The sequence below is a fragment of the Manacus vitellinus genome, unplaced genomic scaffold (assembly GCF_001715985.3).
Source record: "Manacus vitellinus isolate BGI_N305 unplaced genomic scaffold, ASM171598v3 scaffold_9_pilon, whole genome shotgun sequence".
NCBI lineage: Eukaryota > Metazoa > Chordata > Aves > Passeriformes > Pipridae > Manacus > Manacus vitellinus.
This window is the reverse complement of record NW_021940917.1, coordinates 14,125,617-14,152,894: the sequence shown is the minus strand read 5'-3', so window position 1 is coordinate 14,152,894 and position 27,278 is coordinate 14,125,617. Positions and strand designations below refer to the sequence as shown.

At 43.3% G+C, this 27,278-nt stretch overlaps 4 protein-coding genes across 4 annotated transcripts in view; all 4 read left to right on the top strand.

Moving 5' to 3' along the window:
* Positions 1-4,092: 4,092 nt before the first annotated feature.
* Positions 4,093-5,231, top strand: LOC108641938 (E3 ubiquitin-protein ligase Topors-like). The gene has a single exon (XM_018085873.2). The coding sequence runs from the start codon at positions 4,209-4,211 to the stop codon at positions 5,229-5,231; it is 1,023 nt and encodes a 340-aa protein (XP_017941362.1). The 5' UTR covers positions 4,093-4,208.
* A 6,705-nt stretch (positions 5,232-11,936) lies between these two features.
* On the top strand, positions 11,937-12,913 carry LOC112841372 (the record flags this gene model as incomplete). Its single annotated transcript, XM_025896466.1, has 1 exon — positions 11,937-12,913. A coding segment is annotated over exon 1 (744 nt), but the record flags the coding sequence as incomplete, so codon positions are not given.
* LOC108641937 lies at positions 12,911-14,347 on the top strand. Its single transcript, XM_018085872.2, has one exon. The coding sequence runs from the start codon at positions 12,992-12,994 to the stop codon at positions 14,330-14,332; it is 1,341 nt and encodes a 446-aa protein (XP_017941361.2). The 5' UTR covers positions 12,911-12,991; the 3' UTR covers positions 14,333-14,347.
* Positions 14,348-27,117: 12,770 nt separating this feature from the next.
* LOC103757181 (MARVEL domain-containing protein 2) overlaps positions 27,118-27,278 on the top strand; it is a 9,775-nt gene continuing 9,614 nt past the window's right edge. Inside the window, exon 1 of the mRNA XM_029965455.1 lies at positions 27,118-27,251. Coding sequence (XP_029821315.1) covers positions 27,118-27,251 — 134 coding nt within the window. The remainder of the gene's footprint in view (positions 27,252-27,278) is intronic.

The following is a 27,278-nucleotide window of genomic DNA, read 5'->3' as shown; positions in this document are numbered from 1 at the left end:
TGGTTTTCTAATCCCATTTTCTCCCTGAGGCTGTCTGTAAACTGGGAATATCGTCACTGGGAATATCTCATGTCAGACGGTGTTGCCAAGGCAAAGGTTATGAAGCAGCAGCCTGCCACGACGCTAAATAAGGATATGGCACGGCCTATAATGCGTGCTGGTGCACAGTGTATCACCACACAATAACACAGTCTGAGTCTCCCTTTCCCTTTCCCTTTCCCTTTCCCTTTCCCTTTCCCTTTCCCTTTCCCTTTCCCTTTCCTTCCAATTGAGGAATAATTCAGGCTAGAAGGCAGATCAGGGGATCTTCTGCTTCCTGCTCAAAGCAGAGACATTCATCTGCACAGACCACATTGCCCGGGACTTTAGGCAGTTGAGGCTTGAAATCCTCCAAGACAGCACAACCTCTCGGGCCCTCGCTCTTGTCCTTGTGGGGAAAAAGCTTTTCCTTACCTCCAACCCAAGCCTCTCTAGTTTCAGCTGATGCCACTTTATCATCTCCTGCCAGGCAGCTCCATGAGGAGCCTGGCCTCTGCCTCTCCATCCCATCCCTATAGCCTCAAGGTGCTTTCACATATCCTACAACTGTCTCAGCTCCAGACTGAACCAGGTCTGGACCCACAGCCTCACCTCGCAGCGTGAGTGCTCCAGCCCCACTGTCTTGGTGGCCTCCCCTGAACTTGTTCTGTTTTCCCAATGTCTGTCCTGACTTGTGGGTCAGGACCTGGATGTGGGTCCCTGGATAGAAGACCCGTTTGTGGTCTGACAAGTGCTGAGCTGGAAGGGATAATCTCTGCTCTCAGTCTGGCTGTTCATCCTTGCTGAATTTAATGGGATCTTTTTTTAATTCATTCCTCTCCTCTATTCTGGTCCCTGAAGATGGCAGCCTGTTCTTGCACATATTGACTGACCCCTCCTCCTCTTCCCCAGTTTAGCAAACCTCACATGGCTCTCCTTCACTTTGCCTATTGCCCACTGGGTAAACAGAAGACATCCCAGGACAGGCTCCTATTGTACCCCACATGTCGCCAGACATTTCCTTCATTGTTTTGCAGTCAGAACCTCATGCTTGGCAGAAGCACTTGTCCCGTACCTTTGAAAGTAATGCATTTTCCCTTCCTGAAGAAGGGAAGGTTTAAATAAAAAGCCATAAGGTTTAAATAATTGGATTTGCGCTTGGGTTTTCAGTTTATTGTTGGACTTGATCTTAAGGGTCTTTTCCAACCAAAATGATTCTGTGATTCTATATTGTCATATCCTGGAGTGAGGAATATCAACTGCTTCATTCAGTGTGATTCAAGTAGGTCTTGCCTTTGTGCCATGTTATAAAGCACACATATACAAGTCCATTGTCTGTCTAGTGAATGCAGCCACAATTCTGCATATTATTTTAGGATGTGTTTGACAGAAAACATCTCAATGCTTGCTCCATTGATTTTTCTGCTGTTGGCTGCAGCTTCTGTTGCTCTTTTAGTATCAAAAAGTCCTTGCAGATGGGCATTTGATTTAACTGACTTTCTTGTATTTCCTTGTGATGAATATTCACAGCAGGAAACACTGGGCCTGATATCTGTTGTTTAGACATTCATATGTTAGAAAAGGGCACGCTGAGAGAGCTTCTGTTGCATGTAAAATTGCATGTGATGCAGAAAATTAGGAGTCATTTACTAATTAACAAGAAGTAAAGTAATATTTCATTAAGCATAGCTAGAACAGCACCAGAGAAGAGAACCAAGGTACATTTATTTATTTGGAATTTTTATTCTGTAATATTCTGTATCACTTTTATATATGAGAGGATAGTACCAGCAAGTAATAGGGAAAAATATCCTTTTCCACTTCTTATTACAGATGAACTAGTTGTCAGGAGTTTTCTCAGGGAACATCCTACAGACATTCTTCCATGCTTGATGTTGGATTACAGTTTGCTGCTAGGGAATAAGGAAAACTAATCCAGAGATCCTAGACAGAGCTTACAGATATTTTCTCCCCAACATTTTTTACTTGCTTTCCCTTCCCTAAGCTACTAAAAAAATAACAAGATGTGGTTTAAATTAGGTCTTCTGTCAGTTTCTGACAAAATACATATATACTGAGGATATGAGAGCCTGGAGGACAGATTATATATATCCTGCTAGTCTGATGGGGCAAGTGGTGAGTGGTATCTCGATCTGTTTGTGTTAACCACTTCCAACATGTTGGTTGCCAGCAGCAGCAAGTCCATTTGTGTTAAGGAACAGATACTACAAGGCTCAAACTGCAATGTTTTGTTAGCATGACCAGTGACTCTGCTTTATTTTATCAGAAACTCTGATTATTTGCAGCCATCAGAGGTCAGATGCAAAATTTATATCCTTCTATTTTGGCTATTGCAGTGCAAATGACCGTGAAAGTGGCAAGATCATTAAAAAAAAAGGGTCCACCTGTGTTTGGACAATCAGCATCTAATTCACATAACCATTTGCAGTTATTTTCAGCTTGGACAATAGCTCTGTGCATGTGGGGAGGGGGTTGCACAGAAACTCCAAGAAAACATTTCCCTCTCGTTATCTTGGAGCAAGGAGTTTGTTCGCATTCCTTGTACATTCCCGCAGAGCCATGGAATCCAAAGCACAATTAAGCCTTTTTTGATTCCAACAATCCATTTTATATATTTAACTCGCTAAATCATTGCTTCAATGCACCCTCTTTGTCACATGCTACTGATTTTACTGCTACCATTGCTGCTTTCTCAAGTGACCAATCTTGCTTCACAGGCTGGGGTGTCAAAAATCAATTTCAGCACCTCTAACAGGGAATTAATTTGTCATGACTTCAGTAAGCAGTCTTAGTTGTATATGGCATTGATTCCCTTCACCAGATCAAAGGTGTGGGGCCTTAGAATGCTCTTCTGAAGGAAAAAGAAAGTGGTAAAGAATATTTTCTTTGTGATACACTGCAGCTGTCTCTTTTACATTTAAGTTTGCCCGTTTGCAAGGACAACTCTTTTGGAGCCTGTTAAAGCACATGAAAATACTGTTGCTGCACTAGGCTTTTACCTGCTCATTTTGAACTGTCTGATTTAAAATTGCACACATAATGTCATGTTTTAACTTAAATGGTAAGTGGACGTATTTTACTTCTAATTTATTTTTCAGTGGAATAGAAAATATTACTGATCAACCAATACAGTTTCAGGAGCACAAAAATGATTTGCAAAAGGAACCTTAGGTCCACTAGAGCAAATCTATAAGAAAAGTATCTGACTGAGTAAACAAAATTAAATAATTTTGAGTCGTGTTAGATCAGTCATTAATGACAGGTTCTCCCCATGAAGACTTCAGTTGACTCCATTTATTTCAGTGGCGTCAGATTAATGAATTTTGAGGAGGGTATGAATAAGAACCAGTGAGTTGGGCAAACAAACCGGATAAAGTATTTAAATAATGCAGCCCTCTACCATCTGTGAAATTTTCCTGTTGTGTATCTACATATTAGCACAAGTGTTCATTTGCCTCAAGTCTAATCACAGCTTTACTACTTTCCTGAAATACTACTTATTTTCTTTCATGATAACATGCAACTGAGATGCTATTGTATGATTTTTATACTTTTTCCTTTTAGACCTAGCCATTGGATCTCTGTCTTGATTATATATACAACTCTAATGTTGTATATATATATAGCTCTAATGTCTGTCTGTCCGTCTGCCTGTCCAACTATCTGCCTACCTACCCACCTACTCACCTACCTATCTACCCAACTATCCATGTTTTTGAGAAGAGCTTTTGTAGTAATCACTCCCCTTTACACTAATTTTCAGATATAAAAGCAAGCATGCATTTACTGAAAAACACCTCCCTAGTGCTAATTTTTACTGCCCACCTGGCCCAGTTGAATCATGAGCTGAAAGAATTCCCACCCAGCTCTCTGGGTCTTTGATTCATCATGGGTGACAAGATAAAGTGGAAAGTGGAGCTGCAGTAGCCCCAGATGGGTGTGTGGAAGCGTGAAGGGAATGCAGGGGCAAATGTTCCATTGAGACATCACTGGGTGGTGGAGAAGGATGACATCACTGAGTGGTGGATTGTGACATCACATCCCTCACTGCTAATATTTGGGCACCAGCAGAGCCAGTCTAGCTCAAGCCTGGACTTCAGCTGAGCGTGCCTGCACATGGGAGCAACTCCTGGTCCTCAGCTCTCCCCCACCTGCTACAGCAACTAGATATGGCCACAGGGACGAACTGGAGCTGCCCCATCTGTCACAACACTCGGAATGATGTGGCCTCTGCTCTGCCTTGCCGTGATCAATTCTGCCTGAGCTGCATCCTGCGGTGGGCAAAAACAAATCCAGGGTGCCCACTCTGCAGCAAACCTATAGAGAGTGTCAGGTTTTCTGAGCGGAGTGAACGGGACTATCTACAGTTTGCCATCACAGCTCCAGAAGAGACAAGAGAGAACAGTAGCGAGGCAGGGGGTGCTCCTTTCCACCTGGCTGAAAACAGCTCCGATGACCCCATGGTGTCCCCTCTGTCTTCTCCAGAGGGGACATTTTCCCCATCTGAGCAGAGGTCTGCAGGGCCAGAGTTCATGGGTGGCCTTCTGCCTGAGGTCTGGGCAGAACTTTTCCGAAGGCAACAGCAACTGCTGGACCCTGTGCTGCCCTGGTTGCGCCGGAGGCTGGCAGCAGTCTATCAGAACCAGTGGTGGCGAGTAGAGGCTGCAGAGGGCTCCATCCTGCACGGCCTCTGTGTCTGTGGTCCAGATGCAGAAGTCTTGGTCGAGGTGCTGGAACCTCTCTTCAATGGGCACACAACATCTCTTGTCCATGGCATCATTGATGTCATTTCAGGCCAGTGCAGTGAGGAGGCCCAGAGGCTACTGTGCTTCTATCATGCCAGCATCACCTCCAGCAGCTCCAGCTACACTAGCTCCCAGGAGGTGATTCTGGCCAGTGGCCCCACAGGCTCTGACGTGGAGGAGGAAGCTGTTACATCAGAGACCAGCCTTCAAGGGAGTCCCAGCTGCCCCCCTTCTATGTCCATGTTCTCAGAGCAGGACCAGCCCCAGGAGGAGCCAGGACAGGTGGTGGTGGTGCCAGGTCCATCTAGTCAGGGCTTCAGCCCCTCTGCTCCTGGCCAGGGCAGGAAACATTCACCTAGAAAGCCCCGGCGTGGCCGAAAGAAGAGGACCTCCAGCCTCCGGAATTCTTCCCAGCCCACCAAGAGGCCACCCCAGCAGCGACACTAACAGGGCTCCAGGAACTCCTTAGCCAAGAAAAAAGAAATAAATTGCTATTTTCCTGGCAAAGTCTCTGAGTGTTGCTTTCTCCCCCTTCTGGTGCCTTTCCCTGACCTTCATGCCCCACCATCAGCCAAGGGCCCCCAGGGCCATTCCAGCAGCGCCTTCTCACACAGGAAATCCTACTGCAGCTGTGGTGATGGAAGAGCTTCTGAACAAGCATCAAGGTGATGTTTGCTGAGCATTGTGAGTGAAAGACTGATCAGGCATTCGTCACGAGAAAAGGAAAAAAATCCAATTATGCCTAACAGTGGAATGACTACACCAGTGGATAAGGGAAAGGCTACAAATGTCATCTCTCTGGAGTTCCGTCAAAGGCCTTTGACACTGGCACCCACAACTTCCTGTGCTCTAAATGGGAGAAAGACAGATTTGATGGGTGGACTTTTCAGTGGATGAGGAATTGGTTGGACAGGCACATCCAGAGGGTAGTGGTCAATGTCTTAGTTTCACAATGGATATCAGTGACAAGTGACATCCCTCAGGGGTCCCTACTGGGACCAGTGCTATTTAATACTTTTATCAAGGACTTAGTGGGATTGAGCACACCCTCGGCAAGTTTGCAGGTGACAAGCTGAGCAGTTGATCCATCTGAGGAACGGGATGCTATTCAGAGGGACCTGGACAAGCTCAAGAAGGGGCCCATGGGAACCTCATCAGGTTCAACAAAGCTGTGATTGCAGTCCAGAAAGCCAACTATGTCCTGGGCTGCATCCCCAGCGGTGTGGGCGGCAGGATGATGATTCTGCAGGGAGTGATTCTGCCCCTCTGCTCCGCTCTGGTGAGACCCCATTTGGGACACTGCACCCAGCTCTGGAGCCCCAAGCACAGGAAGGACATTGACCTGTTGGAGCAAGTCCAGAGGAGGACACTAAGATGATCAGAAGGCTAGAGCACCTCTGCTGTGAGGAACAGCTGAGACAATTGCTCTTGTTCAGTCTGAAGAAGAGAAACCTCTGACAGACCTTAGAGTTCCTTCTAGTTCCTAAAGAGGCTACAAGAGAGCTGGAGAGGGACTTTTAACAAGTGCATGTAGTGATAGAATAAAGGGAACTGAGAGAGGTTAGGTTTAGATTACATATTAGGAAGAAATTCTTTACTGTAAGGGTGGTGAGACACTGACACAGGTTACCCAAAGAAGCTGTGGCTGTCCCTTTCCTGGGAGTGTTCAAGGCCAGGTTGGACAGGGCTTGGAGCAACCTAGGCTAGTGGAAGATGTCCCTTTCCATGGCAGAAGGGTTGGAACAAAAAGGTCTTTAACATCCCTTCAATTGCAAACCATTCTATTATTCAAAGCATTCTATGACTCTATGATTTCAGGTAAACCAAGTAGCTTTCCTTATATTTGTGACCTGTGGTGTTCATTGCATGTTTCACCCTTCAGGCCAGCAGTTCTTCAAGAGACATAAAAATGAAGTTCTCCTTTAAAAATCTCACAAGATATTATAGAGCTCTATGTTTTAAACAATTTGTTTACTAGAATAAATTTATTTACTAGTGTAAAACACTAGTGTTGTGCATGACAACATAATACCTTATCAGGGTCACCTATTGTGGAAGACCAGGTACAAGCACATTTTGTCTCAAACGTTCTGACTGTTGGAACAGGAAAATTGTGATTGGAAGAGAGGGTTCTGAGGAGGTGGGCAGTGCTGTGCTGAGCCAACTTCCTTTTCTGCCTTGAGAATTGTACTCAGTGTGCCTGCATCAACTCGCATCCCCTACTCACTTCTTGGAGGGCTCAAAAGGGCTGACTGCAAAAGTCCAAACAGTATGGCATGAACAGCTTGAAAAATCTCTTTTGTATAAGATGTGCACCGGGTAAACTATGAAAGGAAGTGGATAAGTCTCCCTGACTCTTTTTCTCACGCTGTCAAACTCAGATGAGCATAGGCGTTCACAGACACGTGGTGTGGTGCTTTATTCAGCCTGACAAGAATTTATAATGAACATCATGCCCCCTTTGGAGTTGTTGTGACACCGGGGACTTGGAAAACAGCACAGGAGTGAAGTTATATATCAATATATTTAGATTATATTGATGAATAATTGCGTTCAATATGCAGTGTAGTTGCCTATATTTGAAAGCCTTTCATTTTTCCTATTTACTGCATGGCTATCAACCAGCAGGTTGTAGGGCTTACAGAATAGAAAACCATACCTCAGCCTTGCTGCAAACCGAGTCTCAGGAAATAAATTCATATAGCTTCTTCCTCACAAGTTCACCACAAAACAAGGTGGGACGTGGGCCTCCAAAGTTTAGAATTGTTAAAAAAAAAGTGAGCAAAGCCAAGCAACAAACCAGCTGCACACATATCAGCCTGCTGCTGCAATGCTCTGGCATGTCCAAGAAGCCTCTCGGGCCTGTGACACACCTCTGGCAGCTTCCCTGGGCGTATCTGTGAGCCACAGAGAACTGCCTAGTATTGATGTAGAGAAAGAATGAAAAGAAACTTCCAAGGGCTTGTGGGACAACTTGGAAGGTGGTGCTAGGAGGAAATCAGTGGGCCAAAATGGGAGAGTCCCTTCAGAATTGGGAGCTGTGAGGCAGAGACCAAATAGCTCAGGTGGTGGGCAGGCTCCAGGAAGGCAGGCTTAGGAAACCAGCAAAATCCCAACCGTTCCAAAGTTTGGAAGCATCCTTCCCTCAGCTCTCACTCTGAAAGCAGTTTTTTTCTCCCACATAAAAAGAGAGGGCTGAGGATTGATGGCAGCTTGTCTCACGTGAAGAGCTGAGAGGCTTTTGCCCCTGCTGCTGTGCTACAGGCGGACTGAGCACCACTGCTGAACACAGAGACACCCAGAGGGACCAAAAGCAATTCCATTGGTGCCCCTGAAACTCCAAGGTCAAAAATCTCTATATGAAAAGGGAATTGTGTGGTGACAAGTAACAAATTAGCATTTACTGACTTTATGAATTCACTAGAGAAAATGCAGTTACTCATCATGTGACCATTGTTAGCTAATTAAATGCAATTAAATTATTTTTTTTAAATGTATCACTTAATATGCCCAGATAGTAGTTTACTTCAAAAGAAAAGCAGGCTGCTGCAGAAACATACCACTGATAAGACCTCATTTAAGCAAAGCTTTCACAGTTTTCTGTCTGTAAACCATGATTAATTCATACAATTAACACTTTTTTTTAAAAAAAGCCCTGACTTTACACAGCAGTTTGCTTGAGTCCTGTGATATTTCCACTATCAAATCAAAGCTGGCTTTCTGCTCTTTAACAATTACACTCTATTTTTTCAACAAAACAAGAAAATCAGGTTTTTCACATCTTACAAAGTCTTCTACGGTGTTGGTTTAAGTGCACTGCGGGTTTTTTTTGTTTGTTTGTTTTTTAATTCTAGGTTTATATCCAAAATTAGTCATTGCTGCTAACCATTCTGTATGTGCAAAATGCCTTCTGAGCAAACTCTATTAATTGTGCCTAATTACTGCAGGCAACCAGTCTTACTCTCTGCATGTGGCCCCTATTCAGCACAAAGTCCAAGCTCTGAAGTTCTACTTGAATTACCACGTTTTGCCACAGCCACTGAGACTCCAGAATTATGGAATGGTTTGGGCTGGAAAGGACCTTAAATTAGCTCATCTAGCTCCAATACCCCTGCCTGGGCAGAGACACCTTCCACTAGACCAGGTTGCTCAAATCCCCATCTAAATAAAAGCTACTTACTGTAGCCACCAACTCCAGGGTTTTCCCCAAAATATTTGGGAGCTATCCAAATATAACTATATAACTATACAATACTCAGGAAAACTGAAGGTAGAGGCTGTAACCAGAAGGTATTTTTAATTATAATTATTTTTTTTAACCATCACTGCCCTCAAAGTGGGTCTGGCTGACCAGGAAACATGCTCAAACAGTAGGTGTGAGCAACTGGCTTCCCCTGGAAAAATGAGAGAGCAAACATGCCTTTAATTTGATGGGAGTTGTTTTCCTGAACATAATAGGTTTGCAAGCTCGGTGATTAAAAGTAGGAGAAGTAAAAAAAAAATAAAGCATGAGAAACTTGGTACAAACGAAGTAACTGACTCTTTGGTGAGTATTCGGATAAAAAAGCCAAATGTAAATAAACTGCTTTGGGCCAACTTAATATTTTCCCTGACTTAAAATGGCATTCTGTTTCTCATTGATTCATTATTCATGAAAGAAATAAACAGCATTTAATTGTCACTGTAACAATTCTATATACCCTTTCTCATTGTCTACTGGTATATTTTGTACATTTTCAATTTTAGAATACTCTTCAGCAATGCTGAAGGAAACAAAGATCCACATCATTTCTTGCTGCATTCAGGACACCAACCTTCACATTCTCTACAGTGCTCGTACAGTATTGGCACATCTACTTGAGTAGGGAAACCTCTCTATGAAGAAATATGGGGTGTAACATACCATTAATCTTTTATTCCACTGTTTGTGGCCCAAGAGCAAGAGAAAGGAGTCTTTGAAGCATTAATCTTCAGAAAATCTGGGAGCCAACTGAACATTTTGTCCTCTTTGGTGAAAATATCTCCATCTCCTTTATTTGTACAAAACATTGGTCTTATTTGTAAATAATGTTAGTCTGTTACTAAATCTTATAAGATCTTGAAAACCAGAACTTAATAACACGCCTAGACTGCATCCTCTGCAGAAAGACAGCTGTGATAAGCTGGAACAGAGAATTATCTTTATCATAGGGTTTTATTTTTAAAGACTTGTCTCCCCTACTTTACATAGGGGAAAAAAATTTCAAGGAAACCTATTTACTGTAAAAAAGCTTATGGGTATGGGAGAATCATAAGATGTTCAGTATTTAACAATTTATGAACCACCCTGTTTCCATGGCTGTCTCAAAAAGGAACTTTACAGCATCAAGAGTTTACAGTATTTTAATTTGAATCTTTATCCTGTAGAAATCCTCATACATTTTTATAAACCATTTTCAAGAGAACAGCTGAAGTGCCATAGAAAAAAAGTTCTTCTTTTAAATTAGCTGTTTTATAGGATGAATATCTAAAAATGTTTCTGTGACATCTTATTTAACAGCCTCATAACAAGCTGCCTTTGAAAAAAACTACTGGAAGCTTTATGAAGGAATGACAACCAAAGTTAAGAACAACTCTAGAGCCTCCAACTCACTCATGGTGGGAATGAGTCCTGACGCCAGTCCATAGGTTTGGTTGCCTCGATTACCACACGCAGAAAGATCTGTTCTCAGCAAGTCTTTGTGTCTATAATTGAGATCAATCTGCTTCTTAAACTGCAGCAGTTCTTCCTGGATTGGAAAAAGGCGACACAATCTTTCCTGACCCTCTTCCTTATGCAAATGCTCCAGCTCCTCCTGGCGTTGCCTCTGCTGCTCTGCCTCACTCAGTTTTAGGTTCAATACCTGGGGAGAAAAAGACGCGAGAGAAACAAAACGCTTAAATAACATAGTGCCTTTCCACAACAACGCGGCAGGTGCTCAGGACAGCATCAGAAAATACAACCTCACTCCAGGGGCGCCATGTAAATGCAAATAAATCAATCAGTCCTTCCTGTTCCAACCCAGTAGTCACTGTCTTTTATGAAAAGCAAGTCTTTAAAGTCTCAGACCTTTGCTCTGTGTAAGTGTTCTTCCTTCAACTTCTCTTGCTGTCCCTAAGTGTCTTTTGAGCTATAATACACATATAACCAGAAGACCTGTATTCCAAACATGCACAAAACAAAATATGAACAAACACACAGCAAGTTACTTTTAAAATAAGCTAAAAAACCTGTAACTGTCACAAACAGAGTATTTTTCTAACCAGTGAAACCACAACAATAGCCAGAGATTCACCCTGAAAGACGAACTATAATGGGACAATTAATATAAGAAAAACAGCCAGTGAGTTTCCAACTCTTGGAATTCCTGATGCTGCTTTACTTGCCGTAGTTCATCAAAGTGCCTCAGTTGTTCGCTTCCCTGGGCATATACTACCCTCACCACCCACTGTGGCTGCTCCTGCTGTTGTCTTAGTCTCTCCTGGAGATTGCAGAGGGGCCAGAAGCACCACAATGTGGTAATTGCCAGAATTTGGATAGAAAAAAATACAAACTAAATTGCCCAAAGCAGACAATTTAGTGAATTTTGAAGAATTCAGAAAACTTGGGCTGAAGCCTGGAGAGAATTTCTGCACAAAAGAGTTGGAAAGATTTTCAGCTGAGTCGGTGGTTGTGATCTCCCACTGCCACATTTACCTCTCCCTCAGTTACTGCTCAGTCCTGGTGCAACTGCCAGAAAGGGAAAAAGATGATAGATAATATGATGAATATGATTTTGATTTTTTTTTAATCGGTTCTTTAATATTAATACGTGCTTGCCCTTGTGGCATTCTCTCATTAAGCAAGAAAAATATTTTAAAAGGGTCACCGAAAGAGGTTATGTACTAATAACAGGGAAAAAAAAGAGGAAAAAACAATTAATTTTTTGGATGGGTTTTGGAGTATGTTTGAAGGTCAGCCAGGACACACACGGAAGGTGGCCTCTGACATGCTGTGTTGGTGTGAGTGCCCCAGCGCTGGGTGTCCCACTGTGATATCACCAGGTACTGTCACTTGGCAGTGGACTGTGATGTCACCAGGAGTAGATTGTGACTTCACATCTATCACTGCTTTGGGTACAGGCAGAACCTGATTCAATCTACCTGCATCTGAACTTCTGCCAAGCATGTCTGTGAAATCTGCAGGGCTGAGAGAGGCTTCTCCTGGTGCCAGGGGGTGTGTTGGGGCCTGACATCATCAGCTCCCGGTGCCAGTTGCAGAGCCATTGCCACTGTTCCTCCAGCCCTGCAGGGGCTCCCCAGGACAGCAAGGGACCATGTTTTCACCATTTCATTGCAGTGTGTGAAAGCCTTTGGTAGTGTCAGTGATGGGGAGCAGCTTCTCAGGACTCCTTGAGTTGCCAAGGAGAACAGACAGGGCCATGGGGACAGAGTGGAGCTGCCCCATCTGCCATGATGAGCAAGAGGGTGTCTCTTATGTGATACCCTGTGGCCACAAATTCTGCATGGGCTGCATCCTGCGTTGGGCCGAGAAGAAACCAGAGTGCCCACTGTGCAGAAGACTGATAGAGTCTGTCAGGTTTTCTCTGCAGGAACAGAAGTATCTGGAGTGTGTCATCACACTCCCTGAAGAATCACCAGAGGGCAGCAGCCAAGCAGAAGGAGCTCTTGGCCTCCTGGATGGAAACAGCTGCCATCGCCCTGCAGGGTCCCCTCCCTCTTCTCCACAGTGGACACTCTCCCCAGCTGAGCAAGGGGCTGCAGGGACTGGGGCCGTGGCTGGCCTCCTGCCCAAGGTCTGGGCACAACTCTTCAAAAAAAAGGAGCATCTCCTTGACCCTGTGCTGCCCTGGCTGCGCCAGAGGCTGGAGGCAATATTTGGGTCCCGATGGTGGCTGGCAGTGAGAGCAGAGAAGAGCATCTTGTACATCCTGTGCCTCTGGGGTCCAGACAAGGAGGTCATGCTCCAGATGCTGCAGCCTCTCCTTGAGCAATGTACAGAACAGCTGGTTGATGGCATCATCAGCATCATTGTGGGTCAGTGCAGCGAGGAGGCCCAGAGGCTGCTGCACTCCCATGCTGCTGGGGAGGAGGACAACAGCCCTGAGGCCAGCTCCTGCTCCACCAGCTCCCAAGGAGGCACTTCCACTTGGCCCCCAAGCCCTGCCAGCAGCCCTGCAGGCTCCGACATGGAGGACCAATCCAGCACAACAGAAGCTGCCCTCTGTGCCCTCCGAATCATCCACCCATCTGTGCCCATCCCTACAGAGCAGGTGCAGCCCCAGGAGGAGCAGGAGGAGGCAGTGGTGGCAAGTTCCTCTTCCCACAAGAGCAGCTGCAATCCTGCTACTCCTTGTCAGGGCTGGGAACACTCACCCAGCAGGCCCCAGCACCTCCCAGAAGGGAGGGCCTCCAGGCCCCAGCACTCTTCATGGAGTACAGACAGGCCCACAGAGACAGAGTGGAGCTGCCCCATCTGCCATGATGGTCACGAGGATGCTGCTTATGCAATGCCCTGTGGCCACCAGTTCTGCCTGGGCTGCATCATGCATTGGACAGACAGGAAACCAGTGTGCCCAGTCTGCAGCAGAACGATATTGATTGTCAGGTTTTCTGTACGTGAAGAAGATGACTATCTACAGTGTCTTCTCACTCCCTCCAGAGAGCTGCCAGAGGTCTGCAGCCAGGCAGGAACAGCTCCCAGCCACATGGCTGAAAACAGTCCCCATGGCCCTGCTCCATTCCCACCATCTTTTCCACATGGGACACTGTCCCCAGCTCAGCAGAGAGCTGGATGGCCAGAGGCTGTGGGTGGCCTCCTGCCTGAGGTCTGGGCAGAACTTTTCCAAGGACAAAAGCATCTTCTGGACCCTGTGCTGCCCTGGCTATGTCAAAGACTGGAAGCGATATATGGATCCCAATGGTGGCTGGCAAAGAATGCAGAAGGCTGCATCCTGCAGGTCCTGTGCCTCTGTGGTCTGGATGGGAAGGTCTTGTTCCAGATGCTGCAGCCTGTCCTTGAGGGATATACAGCACCGCTGGTCTATGGCCTTATCAATGTCATCATGTACAGGTGCAGCACAGAGGCCCAGAGACTACTGAGATTCCATGCTGGCAGGGAGACCAATAGCCCTGCAGCCAGCTCCAGTAGCTTCTGGGGGGAAAGTCCTGCCTCCTCTATGGCCCCTGCGAGCAGCCTTGCTGGCTCTGATACAGAGAACCAACCCAGCACCTCACAAGCCACCTCCTGCAGGGATACTGGCTGTCCCCTCTCTGTGTCCTTGTCTGCAGAGCAAGTGCAGCTGCAGGAGGAGCTGGGGGAGGTAGAGGCAGCAGGTTCTTCTGCCCAGGGCAGCAACTGCAGAGCCTCCACTTCCAGCCAAGGCAGGGTCTGCTCACATGGGGGATCCCAACACCCCCGGAAAAGAAGGGCTCCTGCCCACCAGGACTCCCACAGCTGTGTAAGGAGCCGCTCCGGCAGCAGCACTAGCAGGGCTCCAGCAAGTATTTATTCAAGAGAAAGGAAATAAATTGCTATTTCCCTGAAAGAGTTGCTGGTGCTACCTTCTCCCCCTTATCCTGGGTCCTGTCCCTGACCTCATGACCCTCCACAGTCCAAGGCTCTGCAGACCCCCAGGGTCCTGTCAGCAGTACCTTCTCCCGCAGTAAATCTTGCTGCAACCACAACAAATGAAGAGGTGCTGAATGAAAAGGGAGCAGTGCATTTACATAGGAGAACGTGACAAATAAAGGCTGATGGTGTGTGCAGACAGAATGAACATGCTGCTCTCTGCAATGCCTTTCTCTGTGTCCAAGAGAACAGTAGGGACAGCTCCTCCTCTAGCCAGTCATGACAGGCCAAGTCACTGAAAGGACAATGGCCCTTCCAGGGTACAGGGAACTGGGGCTTCAGAGCCTAGCTTCTCTGAATCCAAACACCACTTTGTAGGGATAACCAGAGCACTGTGGCTGGTCACAGCACTCGGAGCAGATTAGCTCTGACAAAAGAAAAAGTGGCCTTGATGCTCCCTGAAGAGCTACACCTGCATGCAGAAATGTGCTTCACAGAAGACACTTCTTAGCTGAGCCCTTGGCTGACTCTCAAAGTCAGGAAGTATCTGGCTTATGGAATGATTCCTCCCCCCCTCTCTCCCTCCTTCCCTTCTTCCTTTCCTCTCTCTCTTTTCCACTTTCTCTTCCCACTCCCTTTCCTCTCTTTCTCACTGAAGAGAACAGTTGATGGCACCGCACATTCCATGTGGTGATGGATCCTGGTCTTCTTGGAGCAGTGAGAAGGTTGTCTTCTGCAGCCCTTGTACACTGCTCTGAAGGGACAACAACTACAGCTCCTTCCTGCATCTATGGGATGAGGCTCCCACAGAGGTGTTTTTGAGGAGCACCAGTGCAGCAGCTGTCCAGGTTCACCAGCTTCCAGAGGCATGGCAGACTTGGGAAGCAAAGAGGGATCTGGCACTGTGGGCAAGTGCCAGCGGCAGCGGATGGGGCAGTGTTGTGGTTTAACCACAGGCAGCAACCAAATGCCACGCAGCTGTCGTCCCATTCCTCTGTCAGGGGCAAGGGGGAGAGAATTGCAAGAATAGAAGTTGGAAAACTCCTGGGTACAGGTAAAGACAGTTTAATAGGCAAAGCAAAAGCTGTGCACATGAGGAAAACAGAACAAGGAAGTCGTTCACTGCTTCCCATGGCCAGGTAGGTGTTCAGCCATTCCCAGGAAAGCAGGACTCCATCATGCGTAATGGTTACTTGGGAAGACAAACACCATCACTGCATGTCCTCCTCCCTCCTCCTGCTTTATGTGCTGAACATGATGCCATTTTACAGTTACTGCACCAAAATTCATCCATTCCATCTTTGTTTCCTCTGGGAAGCTGTGTGTTCTTGGTTACCCAGAGCTATTCTTCCTGTGAACTGCCATGCAATAACAAAATATTCTCCAGCAGTGCCTCGAAACCTGCTTGCCAGCTATTGTCTAAAAATTTCTTGAACTCTCACAGGCTTGGTGCAGTGCCCACTTCCCTGTGGAGGCTGTTCCAGTGCCTAACCACCCTCTGGGCGAAGAACCTTTTCCTAATATCCAATCTAAACCTCCCCTGACATAGCTTCATGCTATTCCCTCAGATCATGTCACTGGTCACCAGAGAGGAGAGATCAGTGCCCGCCCTCTGCTTCCCCTCGTGAGGAAGCTGTAGACTGCAATGGTTTCCAGTGTTTCTTCTTTTGCTTTTTCTTACTGGGAGGTCTCATTGTGTTCACCGCTTTTCCTTCATAGACCATCTCTACACTTGGACTCCTCATCGATTTTTTTCTTTTTCTCACTCTCTGTCTCACTGCTTATCAGCTACACAAAAGGCTGTAGTCACCTGTGCAGCAGTCACTGAGTTATGATAGTTTTTTTGGGGTCATTTTCTCTCACTATACTTCTCAACTCCTCAACTGTGCTTTTCACATGGTGAGTTTTTTATTTCCTTTATCCCTCACATTTTTCACTTTTCATCCCGTTCTTTTCTCCAAAAGTGGTCCTTGAACAATGTTGCTTGATCAGTTTCTTGACCTGCTTCTTTTGTCAGAGCAGTTGCATCTGCTTGCAGTGTCCCCTCTGGCTCTACAGAGTTCTCCATTCAGTAAAGGATTGTATCTTGAGTTCTGTACTAGTAAATTGCTATAAACTGTGAACAGTAGACTGAACCTCCTCCTGCAGGAGGACTAACAGCCATCTTCAACAATCTCATAAAAAGCAGAACCTCTCCAGTATTTGCATTCTCCACTGTATCTTCAGTAATATTGATCACTGTCTCTGCTTCCTTATCTCCTTTTACCATGGCCTTTACTACACAATCATGATCTGTTTCCTTCTCTGAATGTAGTGCTCTTATGACTTAAAGAGCCTCTCTGGCTTTTTGGAGAGAACACAGAATCATGGCATGGCTGAGGTTAGAAGGGATTTGGCATTGGTGGAGGAGGAATACTTAAGCAAAATGGAAATAATGAAGGCCATGGACCCTGGTGGGATGCACCCATTCAGTGCTGAGGGAGCTGGCAGCTGTGAGGCCTCTTTCAACAATCTTTGGTACATCACAACAACTATGGGAAGTGCCCAAGTACTGGAGGAAAGCAAATGTCACTCCTATCTTCAAGAAGGGCAAGAAGAACCCTTTCCTACCTTATCCTTTTACTATGGATGTTGTAAACTATTTCCTTTTCTTGCAGAATAAAGAAAATAATTACATGCATGAAACAAGCTCTCTGGATGTAATTTGCAAGGTTTTTCAGGTGATGCAAAATGTGCAATAAACAATCTCCCTTTTTTGATGAAAACTAAAGGCAAATAGCTTTGGTGAAAGCAAAATGACATTTTGATAATTTCTGCTGTAAAGGTACTCTGTTCCCTGTTGAAACTCAGTAAAGTGAGCTGTGCAAAACATTTTGGATGTATTTGTCTGGAGCAGGAATAATGTTTTTTGACAATGAATATGTAGAAGGGTTATGTCTGTTATGTATAACCTCAAAATCAGTTAACACCAATCCAATATAGATATCTGCTATGCCAGTGTTGATGTAATTTCATGCAATGCCCTATATTCTTGCTAAGCTTTGTTATCAATATGTCTCTACAGATCTAAGCTTTTATGATGTAACCTTAATTCAGAGGAGGTATTTTCATTGCTCAGTTCTGTATATGTGTCTAGGTCCTTACCTCTGTACTTGCAGCATTTTTTAAATAGCCCATTGACTTTGTGTATGGCACTTCTGAAATTATTTATTTTGCTCTGAAGTGACCACAGCTGCTGGTAAATTGAAGAGCTGAGATTATACTTGGGATATATTAGCTGTGTAGCACGTGAGAGGGAAGAGAGCCATGCTTCTAGGTTTAGCTCGTAAACATGGAAATGAAATTATTCTGGTGGTGTCTTCTGGCATTGTAAGTTTCTATCATTTTGTGTGCATCAGTAAAAGATAACAAGTTCCTCTCAGTAAATACATTTTGGCATTTTGGTGTTCATGCCAATACATGGGTAAATGGATGGAAATATCCAAGCAAAGCTCACTGGAGCTCTTAAGTGGATCATAAAGAGCTTTTACACACTGTAGAAAATCTAAATAGTCATAAAATAGCTTTAAATTTTAAATACACTAACTTCAACTACAAAAACCAGAGTTAAAAAGAGAACTTGAGAAAAAGCAAAAGTAACAGTTTGACAGGTTCTATAGAATAGGTCAGAATCAGATACTCAAATCACATTGCACCAAACACTGTTGTCTCATGTTTTGTTTAACAGAGATTAATCAGAAGGGATGACCGTGTCAAATAAAACTTGCTCAGTTGTTCAGGTGTTTCAGTTAGATAGCAGATCGGTACTCAGTGATGTTGTGTAAATTCTGGGGAGACCTCACATTGATGCTGCTCTCCCAAGTGCCATCAGAATGCAGTATTACTTTTTATACATGTGTAATTTCGTTCTTCATTCGTGGGTGTTCGTGAGTGATACCTGCACTTTGGCAGTATTAATGGATAAAATGGGTCCGTGGTTATCATGGGAAAAGAGGCAGATAAATATGTAAAACATAAGTTCCCTTAGTTCAATAAAGAACTTTTCACCCACCACTAAATCCGATTGTGGGTTTAAACTTTGAGTATTAAACTAAAAGAAGGGTTTGTTTCTTGCAGCTGAGATCACTGTGTAAATAGTAGGTTGTTAGAAGAATCACCTAAATTAAAGATTTCCTTTACCTTCTTGTATTTCAGTGAGGACATTATATAGGTCATGCAAATAGATGAGAAATTAATAATTTAACACAATATAACTGAAAAATTATTTATATATATTTGCACTTGTGCTTTATTTATAAAGAAGAAATTTTTAAGAAAGGCAAGCTGTACACTCATCAGAGCTAGAATGAGTAGCCAAGAATTCCAGGTTCTTTTTGGATCCATTATTCATTACTCAAAAAATACTCCACACCCTAGAGATTTCTCTTAAGGTGTAAAAGTGTAATGGAGTATTCTAGTTTAGGTGACTTCCTAATAAACAAATTTTCTTTTAGTGCTCCTATTCATAAAATCCTTTCTGTTCATTAGTTTTTTTGGATTTTTTTTTTTATTCCCGATTTAGAACATTATCAGTAGAAAAGTAACAAATAAAAAACTTAAAAAAAATATAAAGCACGCTCTTTATCCTGATTGAATTGTTTCTTTGCTTGCTCATTGGAGAACAGTTTTTAGTCAAGGAAGAAAGAGAAACCTCACTTCTCAAATATGAAGTGGCAGCCGTATCTAAATGAAAAAAGGAAAGCATATTTATTTGATACTTCAGAAGAATAGGAGATACAAGGTGGAAAAGGTGCTTTCATCTGTCTTTTCCATGTTTAGGGGAAAATAATTTACTGCAAAAGCGAGAAGGCTTTGACTCATTTTTCCTTCTCAACGAGAAAAGAATGTCAGCTGCTCGTAGCTGGGTTTGCTAAGGCTTAGGGTGGCCTCTAATTCATGTTTGGACATAATAACAGGATAGAACAGTAATATGAATTTGTAGTAACTGAGATTGCAGCTGTCTACATCTATTAGGCAAATAGCACATGCTTCAGTAAAGATCTACAATATATATGTAATAAAATTAGACAACTCTAGTTGCACTGGGTTGATGTACTGTCACACACAGAAAGTTAGGTAAATATCCACCACATTTGTTGCCTTGCACAAAAGCAAAATTTCCTTTTTGTGCAGAATTACACATAGTTGTGTGGTTATGTTTTGTATTTCTCAAAGGTTACAAAACAGTAACCTGCAGCCTCTCAGTTACTGCTTCACTTATTTGTGTATATGGGTGTGATTCCTTCTGTGATTCCTTCCTCCCTTTTCTCTCAGCTCTGTGATTCCCATTATGAGAGATGTGTCTGAACTCCTTTCTGACCTGAAGAGTTCTTCCACCTTTCTTTGATACCCTGTCTTCCCTTCCAACTCTCTATAATGCTTTCCACTTTCCTACTATTGAAAATTCAACATTTCATAAACTCAAGTTCTGTAAATTACTTCCTATCTGCTCCCTATACGTGGCCACAGTGTTGTTTTTTAACATTGAAAAACTATGATTGGCAAGAATTTAATACTTATTATACTTCAACACTGTCTGCAACACTGTCTGCACTCAGCTAAATCAGGATCCATAATGCCATTGGCTTTCCATCTTAAGGTAACAATTCACATATCAGTTCCAAAATGTCCTGAGGAGAAATACTGAGATGAGGGGATAAGAAAATAGATTGATTTTATTATATAAAGCATAATATAACTAATTAGATGTTGACTATGTGATATTGACTCTGCAAATAAGTACATCTGCATCAAGAATATCCTAGAACTAAAAACGATGTAAAATGTTTGTTGGTAGAGTCAAGAGTTGCTAAGAATCTTGTTCAAGATACATCTTAAGTTGCTACTCGTGGTAGAGCAAGAACATCCCTGTTCTTGCTCCTTCTCATCTATATTCTAATTTTGACAAACATTCTCTATCTGACCAGCTCATGATAGAGGGTGGAATTTTCCTTGCTGCAACCTTTCGATGCTGCCTTTTATCCTTCTGCTCCACATTGCCAGGAGGAATCTGAGATCACCTTTCTCTTACCATCAGAGCTGGAGGCAGCAAAGCCTTCTGCCCCTCCACCCACCATTAGCTTTCTCTGTGAAGAAACCAGCCTCCCTCTTGTACATTAGCACCTCTTCACAGGGCACAAGTGCCAGCTCCCTAACCATCTAATTGCACTCTAACTTGTCTAGGACATTGTTCCTTCTGCAGTGTGTAAAACTGGAACTAATTTTTTTAATTGTTTGGTTTTTTGTATGATTGTTCATTTTAATAGGGAATTGTAATAAAGTCACATATGCCTGCAATGATGTTTAACCTATCCCTTCACCAGAACTAGGGTTTTTTCCTGACGTAGATGATGTCGTAAGAGACAATGAATACCTGACTACTGCTGTTGTTCTTTGTGGAAATAGCACCTAGGAAGATAAATGTAATTTCTTATGCATATATACATTTTTTTATACACTGAAATTGAACCTCTAGATTTTTTCCTCTGTCCATGGACAGCAGAAGGCAATTATTTTCTTACAAGGTGTATGGCTTCCAACGTCTATTTTAGTATTGGTGACAGTGAATTCCTAATGAACAGTAAACTATATCAAAAGTATGAGAGATGCAGGCCATCTGTGTACAGCTTTTGTCCAAGTTATGTCAGCATTTTATTATAGTGGGTCATAGTGTCTATAAAATGTTCCACAAATCATTTTTAAGAAGAATAAGCATATGCTAACACTGTATTAGAGGCCCTATGCCTTTTTTCCAAAACACTTGAGGATTTCCATTCAGTTGCTTTCCACAGTAACCTGAATATCTTCTGGACACGCTGGGTCACTGCTGTTACAGAGTGTGGTTTACTTTGAAAGAGACGCACTGTATAGAGACCTTGAGTTCATACAATGCCTGTTTTCTATCCTAGCCACAACTGAGCCATGGAAAAATATCATGTGTCTGTGGCTACTTGAGTGGTGATACACCCAAATGCAGCCAGGGTTTTTTGCCCACTGCCACACAGGAGTGGGGTCCTGGCCTTTATGTAGCCCCAGGGGTTCCTTATCAATGAAAAGGTAAATGCTTGATGCTTTGAGGGAGATATTAGACAAAGATTTCTTAGAGAAGAAGGTAGTACAGGTGAGATTTCCATTCAATGCTAAATGTGTCAAATATTTTAGTATAAACTACTTCTAAAAATATACTTGGTTGAAGAGGTACATTAGTATTTTTCCTTCAATGGAAAAACAAACTGGGGTCCTCTGACAAATTCTGCTCTCTGTGTCCAAGTTAGTCTCTCTCCATACTTTTGGGAGAGTCTTAATCCCAAGTTCATGCAGACAAAATTAGTGTTGAAATACTGCAAAATATTCCTAAGGGTAAGTTTAAGCTTGTGCAGATTAAAGCACACTAAACTGTCATTTAAGTTTACCAGTTTTTAAGTGTTTATCAAAAATAACTCTTTCATGAGACACCAAAGCTTTTGTCGCTTTTTCACATTTGAATCAATGCTTTTGTAGAGTGTAGAAAAAATGTATGTTAGTCCGCACTGGTGGTGAAATCTATAATCAAAGAATAAAAATTTTCAGGAGCCTTTAATATCTAGTGAAGGCAAAAATGAGGGAATTCACCATGTTTATGATCTGTATATATTAACTACAACTGCTTATCTCTTTTCTGGATCCATTCTTCGGCAGCTTATGTGTAGTTATCATTAAAACCATCTTGCTGCTTTTCATTGTACAGAATATATACACTGGTTATGGTTTAGCAGGTTTTTCACCCCTGTTTTGGTGTTTTGGCTCCCCCTTACGGTGTCAAGAGAATTGTCTTGCTACAAAATCTCTTTTCGAGCTGCTGTTTACAACCGGAGCTATTAGATGGAGTTATTGCTATGTTAGCAAACCCAATGAGTGTACCTCTTGCACTTAGTTGTGGGGTAGTTGTTTGTTTGTTGTTGGTTTTTTTGGTTGGTTTTTTAAATCAGTAAGCATAATATGTTTTTGTAACACAAAATGTTACAAAAATGTTTTTTAGTTGCCTAACTAAAAAACCCACACTTGGTATACATGTATGGTGGGTACATAAACACGCTTTTAGTCACGTAGCCAAGATTCAAGCTCTCCTGTTGGTTTTGTGTTGGGAGGAATGGATTACAAATCAAAAGACTGTTGAGGAGGATTGTAAATCACTCAAGCAGTTGGGAATAACTCTTGATAAGCCTCTGCGAAGAGCAGATCAGTGATCCTCCTGCATGGGTCATCTCCACTTGGGTGCTTCTGCCCATGTGATGCTTTGGGGTTCCCCTGGTTAGAAAGGTAATGGGAATAAATTTATTCTTTTTGTTCCAAGAGTTTGTGGTTGTCCTGGGTGCCTTCCTGTGTTGACTAACACAGTTTGAAGCAACACCAAGAACATCTTCAAAACTAGAGTAACTTAAAGAATGAAATAGGTGTCTGTCCCACCAGAAATGAGGCATACATGATGCTTAATAAACACATGAGTCAGGGTCCTCATGTTGCAGTATTTAAAATCCTTCTTCTCTTTTTTTTTTTTTACTGCATGGATTTCAAGTATTTGTGTATGTTTAATTCCGTCATGCTTTTATTTTGTCATTCCGTCCCATAAAGTCCAGGTACAATTCTTCTGACAGTCCACATTCTTACTAGCCTGTCTAACTTAGAACCATCAGCAAGGTTGCTCGCCTCCCTCTTCTCAGGGTTATCCTTCTTTTTTTCACAGAGTTACGTTCAGGAATGTACTGGATTGCCAAGGTCCTAGCATCATCTCTGCAGAACTGTAGTGGCAACTTTCCTCCATTGCAGGAGTTAACCATTAACTCATACTCCCCTCTCCCATTTCCTATCTGTTAATTATTTATCAGACTTTGCTCTTAAGTGATTCTTTCAGGCTTAAGACTTCTCTTAAGGCTTAAGGTTTCTTTTAAAAGCCTTTAGGAGACTTGGTGGGAAGTCTTTTGGAAATCCCACAGACTAGATCCTGTATTAACTAGATCCTCGTTCCTTACCGATTCCTTTAAAGTGTTATCAACAGACTCTAAAGGTTTTGAAGCTTTTCCCAGCTAAAATAAACAAACCCAAAGTTTGCAGTGCATTTAAAAAATTGTGTAAGATGAGGCAATCCATTAGCAGGTGATTACTGTGTATGGTATGTAATCCACAAAACACTGTTCAGACATCTGGGCCCCTTTGCTATGTTAATTACTTGTAATAAAAAGCTTTATGCCTTAACTAAGACTTTACTGTATGGATTAATTAATTTTTCAGGATATGTAATAATAACTCTGTAATAAATACATAGCTGATGGACAGTAGGGAATTATTATTCTTTGAAGGAAGTCTGTAAATGTGGATATGTAAATATAAAAATGAAAATGCATCAAACACTTCAAATATATATAAACTCTTTCAGTATCCAAAATAATGCAAACACAAACAGGACCACTTGACTAAACATACGATTTATTTTTCAGTGTCTTTAATTCCATATGCATTGTAATCTATCCAATATGATACTGGTGATTATTTATCTCAGGTCAGATTTATTTTATCCAGGATGTTGGGAAGCTAACAATAAAGATATTTTGGGAGATAAGCTTGACATTTACTTTCTTTAAGAACACATTTTTTTTTTATTAAATTAAGGAAAATTATACAGGAACATCTTTAGTGTACAAGTGCAATGTGACATCTTTCCTCACTTGCAGCCTTATTATTTTATAGTTTGGCTCTTAAAACTTTTTTTCATTTCAAATCTACATATAGTTACAATGTTAGTAGCAGTATTTTAACTACAATCTTGTTTTTTAACCCTTGTATAGCTTTCTCTTCCATTGAGACCTAGGCATCATCTGACCTTAGGCATAGGACTGTTTGTTCAGTGTGTGATCTGAATAAAATCTTTGGGTTTTGGAAATTAAAATATTTAAGTGAGAATAAAATTGTCAGCCAAGGTCAAGCCACCACACTAGTCTGTGCAAAAATGTTTATAACCTTATTGTGCTGGTTTAAAGGTAAACCAGCAGGGGAAATGAACTCAACTCAAAAGAGAGATTAAAAGTCAGAATAACAATTTAATAAAATAATACAATAAGTACAATTATACAGACAAACAATTGGTTTTAACCCACAAAACACAAATATATAACCCAGCACCCTGGGGCATGAACAGAGTGGTGTTCTTTGGGCCCCCTGAGTCCAAAGGAAAAGGAGAGGGGAAAACCTGTTGGTGAGAGTGCTGGTGCAGTCTGGTCAAGAGTGGTGATTGCAGTCTGGTTGAGGGTGGTGGTCTCAGTCTAGTTGAGAGTGGTGAGCTGCAGTCTTCCTCTGGATCCCACGAGTGGTAAAAAGGTTCCAAAACTCCAAGTTTATATATTCTCCAGTTCAGGCAGGAATGCTCAGTCCTCCCCTCAGAGTGGGGAATTCCATGAAAGGGTATGAGGACAGGAACATCCTCCTATCTCGCAGGCCTCTACTGCTAACAATTTCTGGGAAATGGCATAGAAGGCTATAGAATACACAGTTTTGGGTTACACCCATACCATGATGAACTGGTCTCAGCTGTCCTAACTAGGACACTTACAAATAATTGTAGAGTTCCTTATACCATAAATTTTGTCTGCAGCATACATTTAAATACTAAATCTTTTGTATCTGCATTAATAAGTTGGGTGTATTCCATTTCAAGCTTTATCTGAGAGGATGTTTCATATATTCTGTGGATTCTCATTGGTTTCTCATGTACTATTCAGTTCTAGGCAGAAATATCTGTAACTGGAAGATGTGCACAGAGCTACAAAACATAATACTGATGGTAGTGATGTAAGAAAAGAATGTGTAAGGCTTGAGTTAATGATGTTGAATAGAGGTTAATACTGGCAGAAATTTTGAAATCAGTTGAGCATCAGTGAAGGGGGAGACGTGTGAAGTGAGGACAGCCTTTTGTGTTTGTTTTGGGTTTTTTCCCATGGTAATTTCCCATTGCTACTCTAATGTTACAGTTTGAAACATTTACTGATAAAGATCCTGGAGTGGCAAACTTAACTGCTGCTTACCCTGCTGATGTGAATGCTATGGGTATGATTGTACTGATGGAGAAAGGAGAAATGAATTACTTTCAGCCAATGGACTGGAACCCAGCATCCTTGCACTCAGCCTCTGCAGGCTGCATCTGAAGCAATCATGGAGGAAGATGAATTAAAAACAGAGGAACAGGAGACCGACTGAATATAACAAAATATCAGCCATTCACTCACCAGAACAGATTAATATGCTACAACAGGCTCTGCTAAAGAGAGTGTGTTCTGCACAGAAGTACTGCCTTACCTATGGAGGCGGGCTAGAAGGCCAAGTCAGCTTCAAGGCGAATTTCCTCAGCTTCCCCTTAACTTTGCCAGGATCCGACCTGAGCTGAATACGAAGTCATAGGCCTGTTCTGAGCCATATTTATAAAAGAGGTAACAATAAATTAAGACTGATACAGTTAGAAAGAGACTGCAGCTAGTGTCACTCTTTAACACGTTTTTATTTACTTTGCATTTGTACAGTGGGTTACTAGAGTCAACACTTGATAAGCTGTGAGCATCTGAAGGTTTTATTAAAATTTATACCTTAAAAAAAAAAATCACTATTTGGAAGTTGAAGCCCTCTGAAAAAAGAGACTGAAGTGTAATGTAAAAACTTTGATAGCCCATAATGACAGTGTAAGCAAAACTCCTACTGCATTAATGCTGTTTTGTACTCAGCTGCATGTATTTGAGGTGAATGTAAAACGCCCTTTGTGTTCTGCAGAAGACAATGGTGCAGCACACAGGATTTCTCCTTCATCTCCTGAGTCTCACAAATGATGGGAAAACAGTGGTGTTGGCTTGTCTGAAGAGACTGCTTGGCTCCTCGTGGTTCCCCGTCACTGGGCCGGCTCTGCACCAGGTGCTGCCCGAGCACCAGCACATGGTGGGGACTGACCTGCTGGAGAACAGCTCTGTGGAGAAGGACCTGGGGGTCCTGGTGGACAACAAGCTGTCCATGAGCCAGCAGTGTGCCCTTGTGGCCAACAAGGCCAATGGTATCCTGGGATGCATTAGGAAGAGTGTTGCCAGCAGGGGGAGGGAGGTGATCCTGCCCCTATGCTCAGCCCTGGTGAGGCACATCTGGAGTGTTGTGTCAAGTTCTGGGCTCCTCCGTAAAAAAGAGACAAGAAACTACTGGAGCAGGTCCAGTGGAGGGCTAGAAAGGTGATGAGGGGACAGGAGCATTTCTCTTATGAGGAATGGCTGAGGGACTTGGGGCTGTTCAGCCTTAAGAACAGGCAACTGAGAGGGGACCTCATCAATGCCTCTAAGTATCTGAAGGCTGGGTGGGAAGAGGATGGACTCAGGCTCTTCTTGGTAGTGCCATGCAATAGGACAAGAGGCAATGGGCAGAAACTGATGCACTGCAAGTTCCACTCGACTATGAGAAGGAACTTCTTTACTGTGTGAGTGAGCATGCACTGGAACAGGTTGCCCAGAGAGGTTGTGGAGTTTCCCTCAGTGGAAATACTTAAGGACTGTCTGGATACAACTGTTGCCATGTGCTGTGGGATGACCCTGCTTGAGCAGGGAGATTGGACCAGATGACCCACTGTGGTCCTTTCCAACCTGCCCATTCTGTGATTCTGTGGCCACCGCGCTCAGCCCTCCTGCGGGGCCCCGGCCGGCACCGGCAATGCCAGGGCACCGGGAATTCGGGAAAGCTCCCGTCGCTCCCAGCCGGGGCGGTCTCGCCACTCCCGCCCGGAAGCTCCCGCCTCCCCGGGCGAAGGCCGTGGGGCCGCAGGTGAGGCCGCCGGGGCGGTGCAGGTGTCGGGAGGCTGCCCCCGGTGGGCG

What these genes read in the sequence shown, in the direction of transcription:
- LOC108641938 (XM_018085873.2), top strand. Translation starts at nt 4,209, where the DNA reads ATGGCCACAGGGACGAACTGGAGCTGCCCCATCTGTCACAACACTCGG.
- LOC108641937 (XM_018085872.2), top strand. Translation starts at nt 12,992, where the DNA reads ATGGAGGACCAATCCAGCACAACAGAAGCTGCCCTCTGTGCCCTCCGA.